This window comes from Polyergus mexicanus, unplaced genomic scaffold, assembly GCF_030449975.1.
Source record: "Polyergus mexicanus isolate NDT 795.1 unplaced genomic scaffold, iyPolMexi1.0 SCAF_15, whole genome shotgun sequence".
NCBI lineage: Eukaryota > Metazoa > Arthropoda > Insecta > Hymenoptera > Formicidae > Polyergus > Polyergus mexicanus.
Window position 1 is genome coordinate 4,747,508 of NW_027223335.1, and position 12,604 is coordinate 4,760,111.

The following is a 12,604-nucleotide window of genomic DNA, read 5'->3' on the forward strand; positions in this document are numbered from 1 at the left end:
AGTGTTTATTAAGTTCTATGTTAGAAAATATCGCAGTGTCATATTCATATATATAATTAATCTTGAAAAAGAAATTCTGGAATTTCTTTTTCTAATTGCGACGAAATTCGATCGTGGTTTGTAACGCCTTCAATTTCGCAGACAGCATTTGCAATTTATGCTATATCATAAAACTACATACGACAGAAAAAACTCTTATCTAATTCGCTATGTAAGTGTCGAGTGCAGTCGAAGTCTTATACGATTTCATTAATGATCATCACTTCGTGATTACATCGAATTAAAGCGTCGGCATACCCTAATCGAAGAATACTAAAGCGCTACCTTTTTATCTGGCCACGTAAACGCGAACGCGTTGGAGAATAAAATTCAATTGATAAGCACGATAAAATCGTAAATTCTTGTTTAGTCGCAATTGCACTATGAAAAGTGCAAAAGTATAGTATTATCGATGATCTGAGAATATGTGTCGTTCTAACATGTATGATATTTTTATTAATAGATAACATGAAACACAAACTATTGAAAAAAACAGAACTATATTATGTTTGAACTTGTCGAAAAATGCAAAGAGAAATTTGCTAATCATACAATAGAATGTAAAAAACAACGGCTTCCTTCCTTCCTTCCTTCCTTCCTTCCTTCTATCTATCCTTTATTCCTTCTATATTATCTTTTTAGTTATTAATATAAAAAACTTATCCTGGCTAATGAAATTTCATAGATATAATTAGAATTTTATTTAAATGCAAATAAATATACATCTTTTGCTTATATTTAGCGAATAAAATAATACAATTGTGATTTTTTAATTTACTATTTACAAATTTAATAGTTAATAGCTAATAGAATTTTTTGTTTTGTATTTTTAATAATTTTGTTGTAGATTATAATCTTTTCTCCAAATTAAAATAGTAAATAATAAAAAATCTTTCTTATAGTTGGTAGTTTATCATAAAATCCATATGTGTCAGAAGGAAATCAAACCGTTCTTTTAACATTCATCCAGGGTCACAATGGTATTACACAATTATGCAAGAAGAAATATATATCCGTACAACATATGATGTACAAATAGTAAGATATATGTATATACGTTTATATAATGCTTATTATACTCTACAATCGAAATGATCCAAACATTAATACGTTCTTCAATATGCGGTAATTCGGAAAATCATCAACCATTTTGTTATATTTCATTGTAGGAGAATTCGACGTGTCATGGAAAATGTGAAATGCGATCTCGCCTCCGTGAAAGAACGCTCAACAATATCATGATAAAAATCAACTAGTATGTCGATCAGACGAAGAAAAGGCACCAATTTCATGTTTCCATAATGCGATAACACTTTGAATCCACCGATCTAATGGTAATACATTTTTTAATATGTGTTTTGTGTGACTTAGATAATCTTATATCTATTATTCATTTTACTGATTTTCTCTTCATATTTCTCTCTTTAATATCATACGTTATATATATACTCTATAGTTTTATTTAGATACATAATTTTATAATAAAGTTTAATCAAAAATAAAATACAAAGTGTGATAAGACAATATCATAATCAGATTCAAAGTGCTAAAACATTGTTCTAATGAAAATGGGATAAGTACAAAATGTTTTGTGCTAACCGCGAGCTATTATTTGTTTATTGTATTAGTATTTGTTCTGGTCGCATATATTACATTTCAGATTTTTTATATAAAAGTACTGTTTCGCTTCTTTGAATCCTTGTTCGCTGCATTTTACTGTTGATTATACAAGACATACATCACTCTGCCGCATATGGTTTTCGTATAGAATAATTGACTAACTACTTATCATTAAGAAAAGGTACGTTGTCATCGCATTCAATTTTTCCTACATTTGAACACAGTTACAAAGTTTGGAACATTTCAAATGTTGAGCGTTTTTCTCCTTTTATATATATATATATATATATATATATATATATATATATATATATATATATATATATATATGATATATATATGATATATATGTATATGAATACACATATAAACATATCATTGCGTGTATATATATGTATGTATGTATATATATATATATATATATATATATATTATTATATATGTCTATGTTATGTAAGAATATTAATAAAAGAATATGTCCGAATGCAATATTGCTTAATTCTACATATACATATATGTATATATAATATTATATATATGTATATATATATATATATATATATATATATATATATATGTATATATATATATATATATAATATTTATAAACTTTTTATATATTCCTATAAAACAACAACATAACTCTTTTGAATAAAATGTAACAAATTAAACACAAAGTTCCTATACTAGGACAAATTATACATACATTATACATGTATACGTCTAGAGAGAGAAAGAGAGTGAACGATGCTAATCGTAAGATGTAATAGTTCTAGAATTACACTATGTAGGATGATCTATTTCACATAAATTCTTTCATCATAATGGAGGTACAACAATCTCGTTTCACTATAAATTGTTATTAATTTTATTACAATAAAAACTAAATCTTCTCGAGGTCGAATAGATATATATCATTTATCATAAACATAGTTCAAATGTTTGTTTCAATTTTTTATTCAATTCTTTTTTAATGCTTATATTATTGTTATTAAATAAAGGGAAAAAAAAACAATAGTTATATTATGATCTATTTATAAAAAAAAAAAAAAAAAAAAAAAAAAATACATGTGTATAATGTTTGATATTTTGCTTAAAATCAGTAATCAATCAGTCTTAAAAGGCAAGCATGTAACATTTGTCGAAACGAAGTTGCAGCATCTCGAAATTATGGCGCGAAACAAAGTTACAAAAAGATATATAATATCATCCTATACTTTTGAAAAATCGTCATCTAGAAGGCAGTTTACTAAGGGTTTTTTTTATAATATACATCTAAATTATTTCTCATCATTCATAAAGACTATTATGTGTGTATGTATGTATCCACCAACAGTAATATATATATATCAGACCACGTAAAAAATGCAGAAACAATAATCCTACTATGTGATATTGAAAATGTAACATATTCCCTGATTCTACCGTATTACGTAATTAAGAAATGATTGTTTCAAAAAGTATTGTTTATGCTATCTGCGATTAATATAAAAATGCATCTCACACACATGCTTTTTATTAAAATTTTGTTGGAATTACACATAATATTTGCAATATTATTTGTTCACATAACAAGAATTGTTCCTTCGAAAAGAATTATGTTTCATTCATTACACAAACAAATTGCACAATATTAAATTAATTGCACAATTTAGACTATATCTATTCGATTTTTGGCATTTTAGATCGAATACTGAAATCGAAAAATAATGTTCTTAACAGTAAGGCAATTTTAAAAGATAATTTATAGATTATATCTAAGAAAATCTTTTTACAATTTTTGTGTTGCTATTTTATATTATAGGAGAAGTTAAGTTTATTCATTCAAAAATTTATGCAAATTTTGGTTAGATTACTTTCTCATAAATTTAAGTTCTTCCGAACATGTATGACATAATATATACATAAAAATAATTGAATAAAATATATTATAAATTGCATAATTGTATTTTCTATTATATATAGCTGTACTAATTATAACTTGAAATATATATATAATCATTCTTATTTTGTTATATAAAAATATTTTGAAAATAGGATTTTAACTATCGTTACCTAAATAGCCATAAATGTAAGACATTAAGAAGAATGTTTAATCCGAAATTAATATACTGCGAATACGATACAAAAATCTCGAAGAAACAACTGATCTTACAGAGTATCACAAATAAGAATTGCACTTACTATATTTACGTACAGTGTATATTATATATATATAATATATCCACATATAAATATATAAAGAGAAGATAATACTATAAAAACAAGAGATACGAACGCCTATTATCGATAAAAGCCAACATATATATAAATTAGTATATATACTATTATATATGTTTCATAAATTCTCTATAATATACATATAAGGCCAAATGTACATTGACATGACAGCTACATTAGTATTATCATTGCGTTAACATTTTGTTTGAACATGTTAACTTCATAAGAAACTGATATGCAAACAATGTGAGTAAAGTTAAAAATAGTATATAATCTGTAAAAATAAATTCGGCACGCTCGTCTTCACGTCGAATATGACGAAAATAACAGGTTTGTTTAACTGCATATGGCAGCACAATTAATTTTAATATCGTTGGCTCGTTAATCTAACAACAAGCATTGATCACTGATAAAATCTCAATGACGGCAGTATCTTTAAATAATGTATCGTAGATGTGTTTCTTTTTCCAAGTACGAAAATTAGAATGCATTCGCGTTGCTACCCTCCGATACACGAAAAAATAGAACGAATTTGTTCTCACATTTTGTTAGACAATATAATAACATATATATATGTATATAACATCGGATTAATAAATCAGAATATGTCAAGATTTTACCAAAATCACATTTATCACTAATAACAATTATTTGTAATATATATATATATATATATATATATATATATATATATATATATATATATACACACACAAAATATAAGGTAACTTGACATTTCCCACATTCTTTACCATAATGTATTATTGATAGCAAATAAAATATACTATAGTAAATATTAGTCATACCAGAACAAAACCGGTTATCTATAGTTCAATTTAAATTAGACTATAATGGGATGGAAAATAGAATTAATTTCGAAAATCTTGGAATTAGATACAAACATTTTTTAAATAAAAAATAAAGCTTTAAAATTCATCTGCCGTCGAAAAAAATTGATTTTTCCATATAAAATAAAACATACATTAATTAATCACGTCACATGTATGGTCTTTATATCATATAGTCACAACGTCGTCTTTGTCTGATCTTATCAGGCCTTCGAAAAGCCCTCATATCGCTTAGTCATATACAAAGTGATAAATAAATAAAGTATATTTTATTTTACACTTCCCTCTCGTCCAAGAAAATGATGTCTATATCGAGTTCCAAAATTTTCGAAATTATTTTTGTTTTTTTCCCTTTATTATTGGACTATTAGCGCACAATGAAATAATTTCACATTGTCAATTTGATTATACAATTTCAAGAATTCATTAGATTGACAACATAACTAGAAAAATGTATAATCTATAAATTTACAATTAAAGAAGATTCTCTCAATTCCTTGATATATTGTGTATTTTTCGAATAGTGTTACTGACCGAAAAAATAACCGTCATGTGATATGACATCTACTCCCATTTCGCGGATATCGCTAATGTTTATACGTTATTTGAATTGCCACTAGTCTACCTTACAAGCAACCTTGCATTCGGAGTTAAACATCTATTACTCCAATTTATCATTATATATACGTAACATGTAATAATGCAATATCTCTTGTCATAAAAAATCGTAAGCCTTAGTCATACTTCGAACAAGGTCATTTGTAATTACAGGATGGATAATATTCGTAAAACGCGTTAACAAACCTGTTTCTAATATATAAAAATTTATATTTATAATTTATATATCTACACACACATATATTCTATCTGCGTACGTATACCAAGAATATATTTTAAGTGAAATTCTTTTAATCGTGAACATAAATCACAGCATGATATTTTATTTCAAGATGTAATAATAATAAGCATTTTTCATAAAACCAGCTTACATTTTGTTAATTTTTTCCTTCGAATTTTTTTTGAAGAAGAAACAGGTTTCCTAACTGTTTTCTCTGAAAGAGATTTTCTTTATACCTTAAGAGTAGCTTTGGGAGACCAATGGTGGAAACGGGCGGGTCCTGCGGGATAAGAGGACGGGTGTACCCATTTATTCCCCCGGTGTCCCATAAAGGGCGGCGGAGAAGGACCACCGAGGAAATGTGGAGGCATTATATTGTACCAAGGCTGGCTGATTGAATGAGGACCATAACCCATGCTAAAGGAGTGGCCGAACCACGGACGATTTCTGTTCAGATGAAGTCTAGGACTATTCAAATTACGCTTCCTACCTGTACCATTATTGCTATGCTGTTGATTTTGATTAGCAGTGCTTAATAATTTTGACTTCGGCTGTTGTTGTTCTGTACTGGTAGTTAAAGGGGATTTCTGCAACAGAAACATATTTATTTTTAAGTTATCTTGTAATTACGATTGGATAACAGATATAAAGAAAATATCGCATGTAAATAAAATATCAATATTAACAATTTCAAAGATAATCACTTTTCCAATCTGTAAATTAATAGTTCTTTGTATAATAATACATGTTCAATATCTAATCAATACATTCAGAATGAATATTGCAAATTATTTATTGTACAAATATTTTATTGTAAATCGCTTATCATGCAAATCTTTTGTATGATGAAGAACTTGTCATACAAAGAACAAATTAATTTATAAATCTAGAAATTTATAAATTTAGAAATTTGAATTTATATTGTTTATACTTATACTCTATACTCTATGTATTAAAAAGTTTAATCTGTTTTAATTTGTATTAATTTGTTTATCGATTGTAAGACATTAATTAAATTAAAAATAATCAAGAGGGAAACGCTTGCCTGTATCTTGATGGGCCCCACATAAACTTCCTTACTCTCTTTATTTATGTTCTCTTTGTGTTCTTGAAAGATGGGTACAGCATTCTCCTTGTCCTCAAACGATGCCAACGTGCAGTACGATCCCTTGCTCTCGCCAAATCGACAGCAGACCTCGTTGGGGTCAACCCACAAAGTTAACTCTACCGGTAAGGTCAGATCCTCGTATTTGACTCCAGCAGCACTCGCGGCGCTCTCCAAGGTCGCATCTCGGCGATTGTGGCCATTGACGCGAATACAACGATATCCCTGACCTTTGAACGGCTTGTCGGGAAACCAGTGATTTTTAAAGCGTTCCGTCAGCAGTTCGACCAAGTGCCGCTTGAAGCATTCTAATTGATCGGGACTAAATTTTTCGCTTTTTTCGATCAGCTTTACTAAGAACAGTACCGCCGCCCTGATCTCGTTGAGCATCTTGTCGCTGTCGTATGTCCAAATTACAGGTCGATCGAGTGCACCTCTCGCGATACCACAGTAGTAAGCTCTTGGAAACTAAAGTACCATTTGCCCAAGTCACGGTGGAGCACATAGAGCCCTTCTGCACCGTTGCAGCGCTTGAATTCTTCAAGATCTATGTTTCTGGCGTGTATTGCTGGCGTCTTGCTTGCCAAACTTTGAATAATTTTGTCGCGACTGTATAATTTGTATATCCCACTAAAGCAGCTACAATCTGTATATAAACAGAAAAAAATAATATCGTTATCTATTATTATAATATATTTCAATATTTCATTTCGAGATTCCGAGCCGTTTAAAATTCGGATTGAAAAGTAGAATCGAATAAAAATCGTAAAACGGTATTGGAAAGGGAAGAAAACAATTACAATTAGATTGCACACACAAATAGATTGCCTCCTGCTAATCAAAATCCTCGGTGATAGTAAACATAAACGCGTGAGTCAACGAGCTCTTAATTAAAAATCTAATTCATGCCTCAATCTCACTAAAGTACCTCTTAATACGCTTGGAGAAAAAAAAAAAAAAAAACCAGAACGCGAAGCGCGTTCCACTTTTCAACGAACTGACACACGACCGCTCGAAAACACTGTGCCCTATACAAAACACAGCGTTTGTTTGTTTTCCTCTCGATACTTAAACGAAACCACGTGTCTCGTTCAACGTACATTCAGCGTGGCCGACGTCGCGCGATCGAGATATCATGCACGGACTCGACGCGACCGATCGCGCGACGAATCCCAGTACAATATGTTATGCAGCTTAATAATAGCAGGCAGGTTAGGCAAAGGAGGTCGCGTATCCGAGCGCGAAGACGGCTCGCATCGCTCGCGCCGCTGATAATCGACCGACGTTCGATTTTTGCCGATGATCACGTGCATTATGTCGGGTTCGCGGAACGTCGATACGCCACAACGATTTATGCCAGATCATTGCCGTCGTCCCGCGCACTGCCAAATCGTGCCCCCGATTTTCCCGATTGCGATGCGTGTCGCGAACGCGTTTATAATATCGGGCGTTGAACGCGACGCGAGCCCATCGATATCGCGCGATAACGATATGAAATCAATCTTACAAGTCAGTGACGAAAATTCCGTGTCTCTCTAGTGCGCGAAACTCAACTACGTCTTCTTTCTCTTTAAATATACCCGACCCAACACGTGTTACGTTCACCCGTAATCATGGAGTATAACGTACGATGTAGATGTACGTACCTCACAACTGTTTTTCTACAATTGGCTTGACCAATCAGCGTATATATTGTAATACCGTCTTAAGAAATCGCATTGTCAACTATCAACAGGTCTGTTCGTTTTGTTTTTGCACACAGTTAGAATGAGAATGATCTAATTTCCACCAAAGTCTTCAATCCGCTTCTGTTTCGCATCGAATTTAACGTACTGTTTCCACTGGAAGTTAAATACATAGTTAAATATGTAACTTTTTCCTAGAAAACATAAAAAGTTACATGATCGATACCTTGGTGCGAATTAAATGCTTTGATGGAAACTAGACTAATGAATGTATATTTAGGCATTAGAGAAAAAGAGAGAAAGCGAAGAAGTATAAGCCTAGTTTACACCGATATGCTTTAATACGTATTAATCGCTACACTGGCCAATCATAACCATTCCTCTAAAGAATGATATGATTGTGATTGGTCGGTATAGTATTTAATACGTATTAATGTATATTAGTGTAAACTAGGCCATAGAATATATAGAGAATACATCCATGTAAACAAAACGCAAAGATCTAATATTGCAAAAGTGAGGCTGATATTATATTTATATTATATTCGCATATGACAAAAAGTTCGTCAAATGTATCAATTTGTCGGATAAAGAAAAATAAAAAATTTTTAGAGTCTTTATCAGTAATCTAAAAATTTTCAATACACTTGTGGTTTTTTTTTTGTTCGAATTTACTTCATAGCTCTCAGCTGATGAAACTAAACGAAGCACGTACATATACACACACACGTGGTTGAAATTTGATTTCATACTTCATACCTGCATATTTGTTTTTGAAAAATGTTAAACATGCATAGAAATGCGCCTAATATTCTAGTAACAGGTATATAATAGTTATGTAATTGTAATACGCATCATTTAACAAATTCCATTCAGAATAATTATAATTTTCAGGCACGCCTGGTGTCGGTAAGAGTTTAATGTCGCATATGTTGTCGGAGAAAACTGAATTAGAATGGCTCGATGTTAGTAAACTAGCTATAGAGAATGAATGTGTAACTGAATACGACAATGTGTATCATTGCAATATGTTAGATGAGGAAAAGGTATTGTGATATAATTTATTGTTATCGAGTTGATATATCTTACCACTATAAAAATTTTTAGTTAAAATATAAGTCTGTAGAATATTATTTGCTGTTGTATTGTCTAAATCTTCTATATAAATTTTTGCACAATATTTTTTTTTCTAGCTACTGGATGGAATGGAGAATCTTATGAATGAAGGAGGAAAGATTGTAGATTACCATAGTGTCGATTTCTTCCCCGAGAGATGGTTTGACATTGTACTTGTACTCAGAACAGACAATACTATCTTATATGATCGCCTCAAAGAAAGGGGATATTGTGGAAAAAAACTAGAGGATAACATAACTTGCGAAATTTTTCAAACTATTCTTGAAGAGGCAAGGTCATCCTACAGGAAAGAAATAGTACACGAACTAATGAGCAATACTTTAGATCAGGTGACAGATAATGTAAATAGAATATGTCAGTGGCTGGAGCAATGGAAAATAGACAATCAGCAAACTTGAAAATATATGTAATTAATTTCTCCTCAATCTGATACAATCTCTCTTGCTTTATTTACATTATTTAAATTAAACTAAGGCATTATTTACACTTTAACTTGTTGCAAATACAAAAATCTGTGCATAAGTTACACGTTACAAAATAATACATATAAAAACATGTTTTTTATATTTAATGCATTAAAGAAAAATGATTTAAAAACAGAATTTTTGTTTGTTGCAAAAGTTATAATATATTTATTCTACTATACCTAAGTCATGCTTTAGCCTTTTTAATCTATTATCTATAGTATTATAGTATTTCATTTTTATCAAGATCTTTATTGCCATTTCCATATCTTCCTTATTGAATGCTTCTGCCACATGTCTGAAGAAAAATTGACAAAAACATTACAAGGTATATTAAAATTTTAACAGTATAAATTTTTTTTTATGGTTAAGGAAAGCGAAGATTACTTTGATAATGTATCAAGTATTTCTTTGGATTCTTTGACCAATTTGATGATTTTGTCTTTGTCCTCCAACGCATTTTCTATTTCTTCATTACGCTCCATAATCTCTATAAGAAATTCTGAATTCAAGTTGGTGGTTGCTTCTGGTATCGATATACCTCTTAATTGTAACATATACAATCCTCTTTTTAATGGATGCACCAATGTACTATAAGCCTTATTTATTAGAGAAGATATATTCTCGGAGATTTGTCTTTCTTTCTATCGACAGTTAAAACAGATTTTTCTTATAGATATAGAAAGGACATTTCGATAATCTTAAATTAAGAGGCTTGTGATAGAAAATTATATGCCTAAAAATGAATACTTGCCTCAGATTTGTTACCAAATTTATCAGGATGTAACATTTTTTGCAACTCTTTATATTTTTTGTGTACTTCTTCATTCGCCACATTATAATTTTTTTTAATTCCTATGATGTCGAAGTAATCCAAGTTCTGCGGTAGTTCCTGCAACACTTTGCATTTCGAACAGAACAGCTCGGATTTGTATATATAATTGCAATTCCAACATTTAAGTGGGCTATCGCTGCAGAAACACGAAGTTCCCGATAATTGGATTGCAGGGTGAATCGTATTTCTCGATGCATAATACGAATACAATTTGCATTGCTGCTTGACCGGACTTACTGCCATCATGGATTTTTTAATGATTCTCGTCAAAAACATTTTTCCAATGTAATCTCGTCATATAATCTATGCCATGTACGATACAATTATCGCACATTATCTACACGAGTCATTGTTCGAGGTTGTACTTGAATTTATGTCTTCCGCCTTCCGCTTCTCTCCTGCTCTTTCCGATAAAGTACGATAAAGCGCTATCAGACCGTATCGGGGCGCGATGACAATAGCAACTTTAGGTTAGATCGAGTGTCTATATGCAGCAGAACAGATGGTTTGGTATAGGAATTCACAATTCTACATCTAATTTATAATATTGTATCTCGATTCAAAGAAAGACAAGTGGGATTATGAATTCAATCAAGAGTCGCGGTCACAAGAACAACACGTGCCACAGAATTTGACGAAAACTAGAAACGTGCGATCCCCGAGCTTTCTTCAAGCTCTCTAGACTCCGGAAAAACACAGCGAAATGGGAGATCATCGACAACAATTGAGCAATTTAATCAAATGGTTGGGTACATTCGATCTTCAAGCGCCGCATAACTCTGCAGAGGATATAAGTGATGGGGTTGCCCTGGCGGAAGCCTTGGCCCAGATTGCACCAGAGTGGTTCACAGCGGTATGGAAAGCGAAGATCAAGATTGACGTAGGTGCCAACTGGCGTCTTAGAGTAAGCAACATGAAGAAGATTGTGGAGGCTGTGATGGAATATTACTTGGAGTGTTTGAATCAGCAATTGTCAGGCTACGTCAAACCAGATGCGATCAAGATCGGCGAGCATTGCGATAGCGACGAGCTGCGTCGTTTATTACAGCTGATTCTTGGCTGTGCTGTCAATTGTGATCAGAAGCAACAGTACATCACCAAAATAATGGGTATGGAGGAAACTGTACAGCAGGCAATAATGCAGAGTATCCAGGAGCTTGAGAGCAGCGTGCATGGATCCAGATTGAGTCTGCGTACCAGCTTAAACTTTGAATTGGATATGGCCGATGGTGCTCAACAGAGACTTTATGCTGAACTCCAGGCAACAGCGGATCAACTAGCGCAGAAGTGTCACGAGCTTGATCAACAGCTTTCTCTGTTACAGGAAGAAAAGGCTGCATTAATTGCGGAGAATAAAAAATTGCAGGAGCAACTGGACGAGTTTGAAAATCCAGAGGAGTCTGGCTCTATATCGAAATATTCTGGGCTACGGAAACAAGTGGAAGCATTAAAGGACGAATTGTTTAAGATGGAAACATCCAGGGATGATTACAGATTAAAGGCAGAATTGTTGGAAAAGGAAGTGTTGGAGTTACAGTCGAGACAAGAAGATTTGCAAAAAACAGCTGACGAAGCAAATCAGCTGAAAGACGAAGTCGATGCCTTGAGAGAAACTGTAGATAAAGTATCAAAATATGAAATCATGATAGAATCGTACAAGAAGAAGATGGAGGATTTGAGCGATCTTAAGAGGCAGTTAAAGATATCGGAAGATAAGAACGTCGAATATTTACAAGCCAAGTTGGACTATGAAGAAGAAGTAAAGCGTACGATGATGTTGCGTAATCAGTACTCTGCGTTGATACCACTGCTT

General features: G+C 31.8%; 4 protein-coding genes across 5 annotated transcripts in view; 2 read left to right on the plus strand and 2 right to left on the minus strand.

Annotated features, from left to right (window-relative positions):
* Positions 1 to 4,583: 4,583 nt before the first annotated feature.
* Positions 4,584 to 8,277, minus strand: LOC138939911 (protein BTG4). Its single transcript, XM_070308245.1, has 3 exons — positions 8,178 to 8,277; positions 6,611 to 7,316; positions 4,584 to 6,152 (listed from the first exon to the last, which is right to left on the minus strand). The coding sequence occupies exons 2-3, from the start codon at positions 7,058 to 7,060 to the stop codon at positions 5,796 to 5,798; spliced, it is 807 nt and encodes a 268-aa protein (XP_070164346.1). The 5' UTR covers positions 7,061 to 7,316; positions 8,178 to 8,277; the 3' UTR covers positions 4,584 to 5,795.
* A 543-nt stretch (positions 8,278 to 8,820) lies between these two features.
* On the plus strand, positions 8,821 to 9,999 carry Ak6 (adenylate kinase isoenzyme 6). Of its 2 annotated transcripts, none has more exons than XM_070308189.1 (3): positions 8,821 to 8,871; positions 9,250 to 9,401; positions 9,549 to 9,999. In XM_070308189.1, exons 2-3 carry the CDS (start codon positions 9,276 to 9,278, stop codon positions 9,888 to 9,890), a joined length of 468 nt encoding a protein of 155 aa, XP_070164290.1. In that variant the 5' UTR covers positions 8,821 to 8,871; positions 9,250 to 9,275; the 3' UTR covers positions 9,891 to 9,999. The 2 variants fall into 2 exon arrangements, with proteins under 2 accessions (XP_070164290.1, XP_070164289.1); XM_070308188.1 differs by lacking the exon at positions 8,821 to 8,871 and adding an exon at positions 8,888 to 9,178 and having other exon boundaries at positions 9,549 to 9,998.
* Positions 9,922 to 11,630, minus strand: Hsc20 (iron-sulfur cluster co-chaperone protein HscB-like protein, mitochondrial). The gene is made up of 3 exons (XM_070308186.1): positions 10,711 to 11,630; positions 10,344 to 10,600; positions 9,922 to 10,254 (listed from the first exon to the last, which is right to left on the minus strand). The coding sequence occupies exons 1-3, from the start codon at positions 11,065 to 11,067 to the stop codon at positions 10,125 to 10,127; spliced, it is 744 nt and encodes a 247-aa protein (XP_070164287.1). The 5' UTR covers positions 11,068 to 11,630; the 3' UTR covers positions 9,922 to 10,124.
* Positions 10,906 to 12,604, plus strand: part of Hook (hook microtubule tethering protein) — a 2,738-nt gene continuing 1,039 nt past the window's right edge. Inside the window, exon 1 of the mRNA XM_070308457.1 lies at positions 10,906 to 12,579. Within this exon, the coding sequence (XP_070164558.1) occupies positions 11,495 to 12,579 (1,085 nt within the window). The 5' untranslated portion in view covers positions 10,906 to 11,494. The remainder of the gene's footprint in view (positions 12,580 to 12,604) is intronic.